Source organism: Aythya marila (assembly GCF_965140915.1).
Source record: "Aythya marila genome assembly, chromosome: 11".
Lineage (NCBI taxonomy): Eukaryota > Metazoa > Chordata > Aves > Anseriformes > Anatidae > Aythya > Aythya marila.
The window spans coordinates 19,300,054-19,314,574 of record NC_139052.1 but is presented as its reverse complement, the minus strand read 5'-3'; the positions used below and the strand labels follow the sequence as shown (position 1 = coordinate 19,314,574).

The 14,521-nt window shown below is 43.3% G+C and overlaps 1 protein-coding gene across 1 annotated transcript; it reads right to left on the bottom strand.

The window, feature by feature from the left end:
• Window positions 1-942: 942 nt before the first annotated feature.
• SLC24A1 (solute carrier family 24 member 1) lies at window positions 943-14,102 on the bottom strand (the record flags this gene model as incomplete). The annotated part of the gene is made up of 9 exons (XM_082768817.1): window positions 943-1,192; window positions 1,840-2,006; window positions 2,864-2,953; window positions 3,320-3,520; window positions 4,176-4,279; window positions 5,736-5,822; window positions 11,411-11,519; window positions 12,056-12,118; window positions 13,179-14,102. 9 exons carry the CDS (start codon window positions 14,100-14,102, stop codon window positions 943-945), a joined length of 1,995 nt encoding a protein of 664 aa, XP_082624943.1.
• Between the last annotated feature and the right edge of the window lie 419 nt (window positions 14,103-14,521).

The following is a 14,521-nucleotide window of genomic DNA, read 5'->3' as shown; positions in this document are numbered from 1 at the left end:
CTTGTTGTAGTATGTCTGATTCCTGGTTTTAGCTTCTACTAGCAGTAATGTGATATTCTAACCCAGATCTGTTTGGTCTCTTTAATGTAAGATGTCAATTCATATAATATCACTCTGTTGGTAGCACTTACCGTAACTTTTAGGGGATTGTATTGCATCTGATCACAATTTAAAAGAAGCCATATGGATAGCTTCCATGGTTGCTGTGCAATTCTCGAATCCTATGTTCTTCTGCATGCTTTTCTTTGTACACTTTTTGTATATTCTGTGTACAGTTTCTTGGACATAGGTGAAGAATATTGATTATAGATGCTTTATAGTGGCTTTCACCTGAAAGGATGAAAACTGCCTCCGTGTAGGGAAGTCATGGCAAACTAGCTACAACACAAACCTCTGGAACTGGTGTGCTCATTGCTTTAATGCAATATGAGGGATTTCATTTCTGAGATGCAGAACGTGTGTCTACACAGGGCTTCTGAGCAGTGTAGTTCTGTAAGGGCAAACCATAAAGGTCTGATTCTCTTCCCATTAAGTAAAAGATCATTGATTTTGAGTTTAAGCAGCTCATTAGATAAAAGTGTGATTCTGAAAATATCATTTTAATGAGTAAACATTCTATGCTGAAAATCAGTTCCATTACCTTAAGGGGGTTCAGCCACACCCAAAACCTGATGCATCAATATCATAACAGCCTTTACAGGAGTGCCTAAACTTGTACATTATTTGGTACTGGTCATTTTATTACCTGGTCTTTTTCTAATACTAAAGAAAAACAATAGAGGCAGACAAACCACACAAGATTTTTTTTTTAGTATGTTAAAGATATTTTAATCTCAGTAAATTTGTTATAATTCAGGTTGGTTTGATTCAGTAGAACAATAGCTACCTTGAACCCCTTTTGATTTTTAAATGTATGCTTACACACATTGGAGCGTCCAGATGTCATACAGATACTGGGCAGGATATTATCCTGTCTTCTAACATCACGCTGATGATTAAAAACACAAAGTAAAGAGCAAACATAGTGAGCCCGAGTATTTTGTTCATTTTCCACCTACACGCAGCAATTGAGATGATCACAAATAGGAGCATCAGAAAAAGGAGAACAATTGCACAAAACAAACCATTGCTACTAACTGCAACTGGACCGAATCCGTTGAAGACTGAATAAAGAAACCAAGGAACTGGCAAACTGCAAGTAAAGGAAAAGTAATTGAAATAAGTGTTTGAAGATAGCTTGTTTTCTGCATTATAAATAAGCAATTTTTCTAAAGTTTTACAGGGGAAAAAATGCATGATTGCATTTGGTATAACTCGGCATGAATCTGATGATGTTGGCATGGAAAAATTGCATTTGGATAATGCATACACTATCATAATGCAATCCAAGTATCTAAAAGGGTTTTTAAAATAATAACTGTGAACTTAGTGTCTCTGTGTGCTCTCATGAAAGAGTAAGTCCTGATGTGTTATTGATGGAAGATACAGGCACAGATCCAGTCTTGATGCTTTATTGATGAAAGGGGCACAGATACCGAGCCTTGACTGCATAGAAACTGAATGTCTCTGAGTGACTGGATGAGTATCCTGCCTGTAAATCTTTGACATTAGCCAAAGATCAGTTGTATTTCGTCCTGAAATATCGGTAATTTGCTGATTCAGAGTTTGGTGAAAATGGTAGTGCCATTTCAAACTAAATAACATTATTTTAAGCTGTAGAACAATGACCTAAACTATCTGCAAATTTAATATTCACTCTGCAGCAAGTTACAAAAACCTATATTTCCTGGCTTGGTTAGGTTTTCAAAAGTAAAAATAAATACATGAACTAATACTCACCCAACAGTGATATCGAAGATATTGCTGCCTACAGAGCTGGAGACAGCCATGTCACCTAAGCCTTTCCGTGCGACAATGACACTGGTGATAAGGTCAGGGATTGATGTTCCTGCTGCCAGTATGGTTAACCCCATAATTTCCTCTGATATTCCAATTGTTTCACCAACCTAACAGGACAGTGACAGAGTACAGCTGTTAGTGTTGGAAGGCAGAATTTAATTGCTCTGTTCAGCCTTCTAGGTTTTGTGCCATATTTGAATTGAAATACTTCTCATCCCCTTAACCATGGTAATATTTTTCTGTTTTATAGGATAAAAAGTTAGATTTTATAATGCATGTTGATCTCTATTTTGCGCTATACTATAGATCACAGTGATCATCTGATCACACTGTTGCCAAGACTGAGGAAGTTGAAGTTAGTTACAGTGCAGCATGATCCTCTGTCCTAAACTTGCCTCTTCTGGATGTATTCTACCTTTCCTACTCCAAATTTAACATTGGTTATGTATGATCCGAGAGCTTTGGGAAATGATGGTCTTTGGATTTATGGGTTGATCAACTCTGCTTTGAATGTGCAATAGATCATTTAATACAAATTGAATCTACAAGATATAAAAATCCGTTTTCCAGAACAACAGGTGAATATTAAGGCAATAGGAGTTGAGATAACTTAACAGCCTTCAGAATCAGAAGCTGTATTACCCTAGAATTTTAATTAAGTAAGGGATAATTTTGTTCTGCACAAATGCATTCATCAAATAGGAAGTATTAAGATAAATCTTGGTGGCACTTTTCCTTTCACTGATGCACAAATTCCCTTGGAAGCTCTTGAAAAAGAACTGTCAAATCAAAAAGAATGAAACTGAAAATTCCCTTTTGGGTTTTGACAAATTTTCTACTGTTTTAATGGATGACTGCAGCCCTAATTCATCAGATAAAATGCCACAGTGACACACTGTTCCGTATCTTTCCATCTACTTGTTTTGAAATGGTCCTGTTTGCAGACAGAAAATAAACCCCTCACCTGATGAGCCCACCACACCATAAGGTAAGAGAATACTGCAATCCAGATGATGGATCCGAAAAACGTGATGACAAAGAATTTCTTTGAATCCTGTTAAAACCAAGTTTGAAAAGAAAAACACAGAGAAGTTTCAGAAAAGTTAACAATCCTCAATTAAAACTAATCACCTGAACTACTTCACTGCAATCAATTGTTTTAATGTGGACCCTCGTCTCTGTATTTGTTGTGTTGTTTTTTGTTTGTTTGTTTTTCTGTCAACTTGATTAGATGACTGATAGTTGCTAGTCACTTGTGGGTTATTAAATTAAGTATCTGGAACTCTGCTGTGCTGCAGCATTAACAGCAATTCAAGTATACAAAGACTCTTGACAGAAAAATAGAACTGAGGGGTCTTTCTGAGAGGAAATCTATAGTTTGGTTAATGAATCCAGCAGCAGAAGTATGATAGACTCTTACCGGGTTTCTAACATCAGGCATAGTGCTCCAGAGAGGGAAGACAATGGGAAAGAGGAAAAGGTAAATTGCTTGTTTTTTCCTAGTTTCTGGCCATTCGAGAGATAATGGCTCATCGTTTTCTTCATCGTCTGTGCTGTCGTCATCACTGTCATCCTCGCTCTCAGAGCTGCTGTCTTCTGAGTTATCGCTCTCTGAAGAGGGCTGTAGGTTGGGGGAAAAAAAAAGCCAATATGCTTTCACACTACCAAGGAGCTGCACAGCATTTATTCACCATAGCCTTGCCATGGCAGAGGTCATGTTTGTAACGTGGCTGATGGCAACCACAGCCCACATCTTGTTGATGTGGGACGATATCCAGGTATAGCCTGTCTGGGTGGAGATGCTTCTAGGTGATGAGAGGACTTGTGATTGTTAACTATTTTGTGTAAGTCAACTAGAATGAACTTTCAGGCAGGATTTTGGCACAAGTGGAACATTTGCTGTCTGTTTGAAAATCTTTCCTCATCAGAACAGCCAAATTTCCTCAATTGAAAGGAAGGATTAGGGAAACGAAACACAAAGTCATGCTGATGTACACAATACAGGCAGTTATTGATCTTGCCTTATCTTGGAGTAGCCCTCTGACCTCAGAGGAGTCAACTGAGGAGAAAATGCTATATACATGTAGGAGCAGTTGGTGTCATGTTTTAGACCTGATTTGTCTTTGGTCCTAAACTTAAATGTATAAACCAACTCCTCGCTAATTATGGGAAATGCATTGGTTTGTATTCCAAAAGCTCAAGAGAGAGAGAAAGAAAAGTGTCTACGTGAAGTTTGGTGTGGACCGAGCTCTTATTGCCTGTGATCCTTCAAATACCTGCCCATTCTGTGGTGCGTCTGCCTTCTGTTTGTCTTTGCTGGGTTCAGAGTCACTGGCAGGAGTTACCTGAACGGTCTTCGGTGCCTGCTTGTCCTCTTCTGCTAAAGGTGACAAGAAGGAATAACGTTTTCAGTCATGGTAGCATCAGGTGATCACCTCCTGTGTCAGCAGGTGGGTTCATGTTTACTACAAAAATGTGTGGTATTTCATGTTCAACCTAGTCTGGTGGCTTATGCTTTCTGCTCTCTGTCTACTGTGAATTGTCATTTGTAAAAGCAAGGCAGAATCTGGCCAACCTGGTACAGAAAGTCATAGGAGCATCAACATAGTGCTCTGAAACTGCTGCACGAGGCACATGTATAACAACAAGGAAATGCCAATTATCTGATCTCCATCTGAACAGTGTTTCTTGGTTTCAGTCTGGATTCTAAAGACTATCAGAGCCATCCTTACAAGTCAGAAAGATGTAAAGCTTTGTTTCCCCTTTTCTCAGTTAGAGCATGGCGTTCTCTGGGGAACTGATGCTGTCTGATGCTTCTGAGAAACGACTGTTACGTGCTACCAGACTTCAGTCCCTGATCACTTGGTACATATTCAAGTACCAATAGAAAAGTGCTGACACATACAAGGAAATAAATGCAACATCCTCTGTGCTGTTCCTCTCTTAACCTGCAAAGCCAAGAGGAATGCAGAAACCACAGAGAGCAGTACAGATACACAGATCACACACAGCAGAGGTGAGAGGGAGGGCCTGACTCTGACATGTGATCCAATGGAATTGATGCGGTGCTGAAAACTTGCACCAAGAATTTGTTTTGTTTCTTTTCTTGTTTGTTCTCGTTCACATGGGTGATGCCCAGTGTTGTTAGGTACACAGGTGACTCTTGTATTGCAGCAGTGAGCTTCTGGAGGTGGACCTCCCCCACAAAATTTCGGTTATTTTTCTAAATATCCATCCTTGTTAACAGTACAGATCCATATTGTAGCATAGGCCAGCTCTTGCCTAATCATCTCAAAAAGTGCTGTATCAGTAGTGAAATAGAAAAAAGGAAGAACTATCTGAAGTCAGGATGCACAGACCCTTAGAACTGCTTTAGGCAGTCAGCATGGTTTTTCTCTGTGGAAGAGTCTTCTGTGCCCTTCTGTGCTTTTCTGCAAGCGTGCCTTATTTCCAGGCTAGAATTAAAGTACTTTGTTTTAAAGAACACCTCATTTGCAGGGTCTACCAAAAATCAGCAGCACAGCAACACCCAAATGCTGTCTACAGTGGGCTGATTTCCCCTCTTCCACCCTTCTGGTTGCAGTTTACACTACATCCTCACAGTGTTTTTTGTTTGGAACCTATCTCCCTAGCCAGTCCTGTGGGGATGGCTTTTATTGTCCACTGTTAGTGTACATCAGTTGATTTCTGCTGCATTATTACAGCAGCCACCTGTGATCAGCAATAAAATCTGTCATACTGTAGCGTTTCTTTGCTGGCCGTTGGATGTTGAGATCTGGGAATGTGTGGGATTACAGTGCAATAAGGCAAGCAGCACTGACTTTTCTTGCACTCACCTTCTGATTTTGATCCTTGCCCAGCCAGAGAGTCCACCTTGGCCTTGGCTATGTTGCTCAGGATGTCAACCTTATCTTTAAATTTTGCTGTGAATGAGAAAGAGGCATTTGTCAGCAGCTGACAACTATGCAAGCCCCTCTTTACCTGCCTCCCCACCGCCAACATACCCTTATTCTTGCCTTGTTCCTCATACATGGTTTGCAGTCAACATTGATTTTGAGTTACCTTTCTAGCTGTGCCCCTAAGGTTTTGACCACTGCTAGTTGACTGTAACTGTTTTATTTAAATGCTTAGTACTACAGTAATTATGCCAGAGATTTGATATGTAACTAATACCCTTGTATTTAAAAGAGGATCTAGAGGGAAGATGAAATCCTCTTCAATTCAGTAATACAAGGGGATATCTGCACTTTTCAGGGAGCAAATGCAGAGGGAGCAGGAGGAACTTCAATGCAATATAATTTTGTTCCCAAAGGGCTGATGACTTTGTTCAGGCTAGATTATGTACAAGCTAAAAATGACACCTTCCTTCTGCCATGTGGCTTCTGAAGAGGCTTTGCTGTGCTGCTTGCAGCCCGGCAACCTGATGGTAAGGGGAAAAAAAACTCTTTTATGTTCCGATTTTTGGAAAATGCTATTTCAAAGTATATGCAAATGACTCCCCTGTCAGAGAGACACTTGGAGCTTAACCTGAGCTCCTGGTATCCAGTTTCAATATGGCTCAGGCTGTCCTGCAAAGGATTACCCAGGAGATCATTTTCACCCGTGCAGTGTCCAGTCCTGTGTTTCTGGAACTGCTGAGGACTTCTTTTATTAAAAAGAATGCTCTGCTCAGCTGAGCTGCTTCGTTATTGTTTTGTAGAAAACTCTGAACCTGTGTTTCTCCATAGTTAGATGTTGCATTCAAATGTCTTAACTCCTACTCTCATTGAAAGTGAGCAAGTCATCAGCTCAGAGCAAAGCCTCACTTTGCTCTAAGCTTTATCCTCTGCTGAGCTGCCTACCCTGTGACTGAGCTGAGGGTCACAGAGTTTGTACATGGAGAGGCACAAGAAGTTATGCCTGGCTTGTGGGGGGGGGCTGCAAATTAACTCAGCGTGATAAAACTTTCAGAGGAAAATAATCTACTGTGCTGTTGACTGTGCAACCAGAATGTGGTGTTGTCATTTACCTCAAGGGCATGGCCCTGTCATTTTATTCACTGCCATGATACTGAGTTAATAGAAGTAGCAGGTCCAAGCCATGCAGGAAGATCTACGGTTCTGAACTGAAACTCATGAAAATCAGTGGATTTTGGACGTGTCCAGGATCTGTCATGGTCTCTGACATTGAGGCCTCTGGGGATGAGTCCTATTCTGGTGTGATTCCCTGACAGAAACACTTTTCACCAGCTTGGATTTCCAACAAAAATTGGAATGGTTGGAGAGGTAAAAGGATGAGCTCCTTTGAAAGGTTGGCTGGGACCAAGGAGCCCAACTCTCTGCTTCCATTTGCTATTGAAGCATAACAGAAGGAATATGAAGCATTTTGCTTCATTCTCACTCTCAGCTGCTGCTAAGCACAAGCTATGAGAGGCAACGTAGAGGTGACCTTCTGCTCCCAGTCTCCTCCAGCCACTGGAAAACACTCTTCCTCTGTTCAGCTTCTCCCAGAAGCTGTCACAAAAGCTTCTGTCAGCAGGGTCAGGGCAGTCAGGCCCAGTCTGAAAGCGATTACATAAATTCAAGCTCCTGGCTCCCTGCCCTCACCTGGGCCGCAGGCTGTGAGCACTGACCTGAGCGGAGCCTGTGAGCAGCATCCCTCTGTCAGGATAAACAGCTTAGGCCCAGGGCACTATCCAGTTCGCGTGAGATCAGCCTCATTTAAAAAGGTGTTAATTCCTCTGACACACTTTCTGTGCAGGATGTACTGAGATTGGAGGAAGAGTCGGCTATAAGCTGGCCAGATCTGCAGGTCAGCATGGGGAGGAAGGATATCTGTCAGCTCAGCCCCTGCTAGCGCTGGGGATTAGCCCGGCTCTGCCAAGCAGGCAGCGTGCTTGCTGTTTCAGCAGCCAGGGACCTCAGCCTGCTGGTGCAGCCACAGGTCCTGTCGTGGCCAAGCACTTCGAGGGCACTGCCAGCGTTCATGGTGCTGTGGTGTGTGTGCCAGGCTGCCCTCTCAATGACAGGGCAGTCCCCGGGTGTGATTTCCTCACCGGGGAGGTGCTGACTGGGTGCTATCAGCTTCCAGGAGCTGGTGTACAGGGAGATCTCTCTTCAAGCTCCATCAGGTTCATGCTGTGTGCTTCAAAGTCCGCTCAGCTGCTGCACTGGTGGGTCTCCAGCTGCCTTTTGGTGCTGCTTTTTAAGTATTTGTTCTGCTGGTAACTGTGCCACCTGGTCCGAGAGCCTGTCACACAAGGCATGCCTACATCCAGGAGCCCTGAGATGGCCTCCAGGCAGGTTTCTGCCCTATGGATTGCCAGCCTGTACTTGGGGTTGCAGCTGCACTTCTGCCTTGAATTTGGCTCTTGTATTTAATTATTTGGCTCTAATATTTAATCCAATTTACTTAACTTACTTACTAACTTACTAACACCATGAATGATGGGGAGGATTTTTTCTTTAAAATTTGGCATGAATCTGAAGGGATTCTGCTGTCCTAAAAGTGCAAGTTAAAAAAATATATTTTTAATCTCATGGTTCTTTTTTGCCCTTTGTATCATGTTTCACTCCCTTAAAACAAGTGATTGAATGCTAAAGAAGCAAGGAAAAACTGTAGCAGCCTTCAGTTTTTGAGATCAACACTGCTTGCTGCTTTATTCTAGTCCAGTTTCCCAAACTATTAGCTCTTTAAGTGGGACATACTGAGAGTTAGGCAGTTCTAACAACACTGCTGCTGAATCCTTTGCCTTCATCCAAAAGTAAAAGCAGGTTTCTGTCATCGTCTCTGTTTGACTGTAGTGTGTACAGGACAATCTGATAGTAAGTCTGGAGGTTTGGAAATGAGAGGGTCCCTCCGTGTTTCGAAAATCCTTGTTCCCTTTTGTTCCTCAACAGTTCCCTCTGGTGTCTAGCCAGGAGATCTTGAAAAGAACTCAAGCTCTGCTTCTACACACTTTCAGAGAAAGTAGGGAAAAGACCAAAGTTGCTAGAAATTACTAATTTTAAAAGTGGTACTTTTAAAATATAAACTTCTGTCAAAAATATAGTTCAGAATGCAATGTAAATGTTAAAACTTCTAAAGCAAAACAAAAAAATCCTTTTCTCTGTAGGCAGAGAAAAGGACTTAAATAATGATCTTTTCCTAATACAAAAAGAAATAACAAACATTCTGAACTTAATCCATTGTTCAATTGAGAAATTCTGTTCCACAAGGGGTTTTGCATTAGGAACACTGAAAAAAAGTTTGTATCCTTTGCCTCTGGAAGTTGTTTTTGGAGGCCCAGTGCTGTCAGTTTAACACTTTTTAATTCTTGCTGCTCTGAGACAGCTTCTGTGCTGCCCAAGTAAAATGCAACAGCAGCATAAGGAAGGAAGCCCTAGAGAGATCCTACTTGCAGTAGGTTAAGGTAGGAACTGCTGAGAAATAGTCAGCAACCTTTTTGTTTTGTGGAGTGTTCTTTACCACAGCCTCTAAGTGCTGATGCTACAGGCTTTGGCAAGAATGAACAAGGACCCTTGAGGACAGATAGATGGCTTTGGGATCATCTTTTATACTGGAACCTAATTACAGAAATGTGTCTGGTACAGACTGTTCCGTACGTGCTGCAAAGAGAGGAACTTTATGGGTGATCAATGGGAACCAGGCACCCAGCTGTCCTGAGGGCACCGAAGGGCTGCAGTAATATTAACACAAAGGCTGTGCTCGCAGTCATGAAACACCTTGGCAGGGTCAAATCCTTTTCAGAATCACCCTGGGGGAGTCGCTTCATCTTTTTGGCAAAGGCTGAAGGCACTTAGGTGGCTCAGTTTATTCAGAAATGATTCTTTTTCTCTGGATTATCTTTTCTTTAGGTATGAATTTACCAGAGCAAGGAGTGTCTCCTACAAGATACATAGTACCTGGGACACTGGCCCCTTGATTCTGAGAGCTGTGCTGTTGTAATATCAGTAACTTTCTTTATCATTACCTTTTCTTTATCATTACCTTTTCTGTTTCAGCAGTGTTGAGTGGAACAGGTATGCACCTGGGGCAGAGGTTAACTTGGTGGCATTATAATAGCAGAGTCTAAGGAAAAACAGCCTTTTGGAGGGACTGCAGCCCATCCTCGCTGCTCTGATGAGAGTTGCTGAGGTACATAAGGTCACGCTACCATCTAGTGGCTGCAGCACATAGAGACAGTAACTCAAGGTCTGCCTGGCTGAAATGAGAGGGGAAGTTTTCTTTCAGAGGGAAAATCCAAACCACCCCCCAGTCCCAGTTATTCAATCTTCACAAGTCACGGCACTGCAGCCGTTGAAAAGCCTGGCTTTTCGATGAAAATCTGGCTGGGGCAGTGCTGTAGCACTTTCCTTGTCCTGGGCTAGCACTTTTGGGTCCCTGCAACTCCTGCTGAGGTCCAAGGGTTTCACTGAGCTGAGGACACCAGCCTCAGTCAGAAAGCCAAGTGTGTGCAGGCCTGAGGCTGCACAAACGCATGTAGAGGTGCAGGAAAGTTAAGGTGTTGGCGGGTCTCTGAGTAGCAGCAGTCCCTCAGGTCTAGCACTTTCTGATGCTAAATCAAATGGCAAGTCCTCTCATAGGTTTTTGGTTTTATCCCTGTGCTGTTCACTCCACCTTTTGCAGGGAGCAGGATGGGGGGGCAGTACAGCAAACCCTGATGAGTCTGGCTCTTGTTAGGCTATGATTAGTAATTTTATAGGTGCCTTCACTAAAATCTGTCAAAACGGACATTTTTCTTTCTTGTTGTCCTTATAAAGCCTCCTTTGTTCCCTCTGTCAGTTCATGCTGCTGCGATTTTGATCTGAAGAGTCCTTTTTGTAACCTCACTGATAGACATGAGAGACATTTATCTGCTTAGCTTCAATCTCTCTTTGAATGGACAGCAGATAATCTCTTTAGAACAAGTAGGGCAGGGGAGGGGAGGGACAAGGCATATGCTAAGCTAGGAAAGAAAACCTAAAAAATGCCTTTTTTTTTTTAACATTCTTTAGCATTTCTTGGAAAATGAACCCTCACCCTGCGTTTGGATTAAAATTGATACAAGGCAGCATGTTTAAGATTTGTGTAGCAAGACTCTGAGTATGTCTGGAGATGTGGTTCCTCTGCACCCTGAGCAATTTAAAAGGTGTCTCTTAGTCCTGAGCTTATCGGCTCTTGGGTCGTGGGCAGTTGGCCCATTGCCTGCAAAGTGCTGTGGGTAGAATCATAGAATGGTTTGGGTTAGAAAGGACCTTAAAGATCATCTAGTTCCATCCTTCAAGGGCAGGGAAACCTTTCTCTTCACCTTTGGTCAAACACTGGAACAGGCTTCTTAGAGAGGTGGTTGACACCCCCTGCCTGTTCTAGAGACATGACTGCTTGCGGTGTACTGGGAAATATGATGAGACAAAAATTACAGGCCTAGCCTTCAGTTATTTCACTGTTTTATGCTTAGTGGTGCTTCTACCAGCAAAAGACATGCCCCCAGGTTAAACTCTGTGATCAGGGCTGCAAAATGAAGTCCCTCAGGTGTGGAGCACGCACTCACCTCCTGCCAGGGGGTCCAGGGTGTGGATCATGAGTTGGAAGATGGTGCTGCGCATTTGAGAGTTGTGCAGGGAGGCTGAGCTGCTGCCTCGCTGTAAGGCCGACCCAGGCTACGGAAAGGTATAACGCAGCAGTCAGTAGCAGTTTCCTCCTCAAAACATCTTAACTCTTGGCTTTGCTCTGTGCAGGGGATGCATTTATGCAGAGGCTGATCTCCCAACCCTAGGAACAGTAGGAACCCTTCAGTACTTGCTGTGGGAAAGGACAGATGCTACCAGCCTCTGCTCTGGGACCAGGAGGAAAATCAGCCACAAAACCAGGTTGGAAAAGTTATGCTCTGATTTCCTCTATGCCTGTTTTACCCTGTTTAAAGTGTAGAACTAATAGCACTCTGCTAGTCAAATCCACTCGGGCAACCTGAGATGTCTCTTAGTTTTTTTTTTAATTCCTTTGAGGACACAATTCAGCCAGGTGTTCTCTTAATTAATTAAGCTGAGAATACAGTGCCAAATGTGGCTGGTTCTTTGCATGACGTGGGATCTGGTCCAGGTTTTTTGATACAGAAAGTGACACCTTTATTCACAACCTAACATGGGGAGGGACTCAAAATATGGCTTCCTTTCCCAGCTAAGTTACCTAGACCTACCTGCAGCTTCTTCACATCTGCTGGCTTCTTTGTTCCATCGTCTGCAACTGCCCCACTGCTTTTCTGCATGCAAACAAGAAGAGAAAGGACTGAATGCCGTTACTGCTTCACCTGCAGGAATCTAATCTAATTCACCTTACAGGATCTAATGGCAGTTCTTCAGGCCAGTATCTGTGAGACAGTGGGAAGGCTAATACAAGTGGCTATGGATGCTCCTAAAAGAGCCAAAGCCATGTGCTCCCCTCACAGCCATGTGGCCACTAAGGGAGGCAGGATTCTGCCTACAGCTCCTTGGTGAGGATGCGGAGATGGTCCCAAAAGGCCTCTACCTTCTGATTCCTGGAGATGTACACAGCCCCAGACTTCATCCCCAAACACCTATATCCTGACTCATTTTCCAGCTGAGGCAGACTGAAGGTGCAAAGGGATGTCTTTTTCCTGTGATCAGCATTACCTTCCATGTAAGTAATTAATTTTTCCCAAGGGCTAGCCCCAGCAGCTCCATGTCATGGTACTCTATGCTAGTGTGAATTCTCAGTAAGCTTAAATTACAAGAGTTTGTTTCCTTGAGTCTGAAGGGCTGGTAATTTGTGGTAATCTGTGATACGCATATGTATGGCTGCAGTATTTTGCACGTGCATCCCACTGGAATGTAATACATGAGCTCTCGGGACTCCCAGCCATGAACCCTGGCCAAAAGCCAGATCAGGAGGAGGAAAGAAAGGCACTTTCCCTGTTCTGCACGCCTTCAGCTATCCTCACCACTCTCCATTCCATTCCTTTAATTATGTGAAGGGAGTGTCAAGACCAGAAGGGACAAAACAGAACAGGCTTGAGCGCCATCACTGAGGCATGCATCTGCCTGGTGAACCATGCCAATGCCAGAGGACAGTGTGAAATCTATCAGTCTCTGCTCCACAGCTGGCAGTAGCACCAGTAAAGAAAACAAAGATGCAGTAGGAGTAGGAGCAGGGGGAACGGACAGAGGAGAAGTGTACAGGCAGACTCAAGGGAGTCTGTTCTGTTTGAGTATGCACTTTGTCAAGGAGATGCAGATTTTCATTGTGTTTTATGACAGAATGAATTATTTCCAACTTGCCCTTTGAACAGTAAGGACACCAACCTTCCGCATATGCTCTGCTGATGCTGCCTGCACAGCACTTAGCTTCTTGTTCAGCTCCTGCTTCACCCATTGTTCTAGGTACACGTTGTATTTCATAGTGAACACATATGTGGCATAGGCAGTCAGTAAAAGGAGGCTTTCCCACCAATCAATGACACTGTCTAGGAAAAACAGGATGAGCATCATTAAGTCTACAATGTAGAATGAGATGTCTCTAAATAAAGGCCACCATGTCAGGTGTAGTATCTCCCTTGAGAAGAGGGCACAGGTGCCAATGACAAAGAGGATATTAAACACCGCTGAGCCCACAATGGTACCGATGCCCACATTGCTGTGTGAGATGAAGACACCTATGAGGGAGGTGAAGAGTTCTGGTGCTGATCCACCTGCTGCCATGAAGGTGGCTCCAGCCACATCTTCAGAGATCTGCAACTTGTCTGTGATCACTCCCAAAGCAGGGACAAAATACTCATCACACACTATGGCCAAGGCCACAAATACATACATCATGCCAAAGATGTGAAGTACAACCCACCCTTGCCTGCGTTCTTCCACACTGAATAGGTCCTGGGGATATTCTCCTTTGGACTCGTATGCTGGCTTTTCAGCCGGGTAGCTTTCACTGGCATTTTCTCGCTGTGGTGTTGTACCCACTGATGTAGTGGTGGGCACAGTTGGCTCAGCATCCACATATACACAGTGCCTTATTTTGGGTGCTGCTGTGACATTGCCTGTTGTGACAGTTTTGTTGCTGGAGAGGTCCCTGGAGGTCACTTTCACGGGGTCCTTGGGTTGGGGTGCTGTGTGCAGTGCTGGAAGGGCAGAGGGGCTGAACTGGAGCTGGTAGACAGAGAGGAGCAACACTATGGCAAGCAAGAAAAAGATTCGGTTCCGTTGTAGCCGCCTTCTCCGTGGTAAATGCATTTCCTAAAGGTTCAAAAATCAGGTCTGTGTCCAGAAGCCACTGAAGACTTCTCTTGATCAGCAACTTGTGCTTATATCCACCATTGGAGCTGCTAACTGATCTTAGGCATCAGGAGTGAAACTGCATGACACAAAGTGCAGAATCCTGCAAAAGAAGGCCTAGTGTGAAAAAGAAAGTAATGCAACCTCCTACCATATGGGTAACATTCATTCAGTGAGTGCTTTTCTATGTTTCAATAAATACAAATGGACCTAAACAGGTAAAGTCAGATCTAAATTCAAGTTTCTACCTTTATATTTTTTTTACTGCTGGAGGCTATGCTGATTAATAATCATAGGTCTAGCTTAATAAAGGCAGGAATTGTCTGAGATGGTCCAATCTGAGCTGAATTCTGATCCACTCAATGCTCACATCGAGG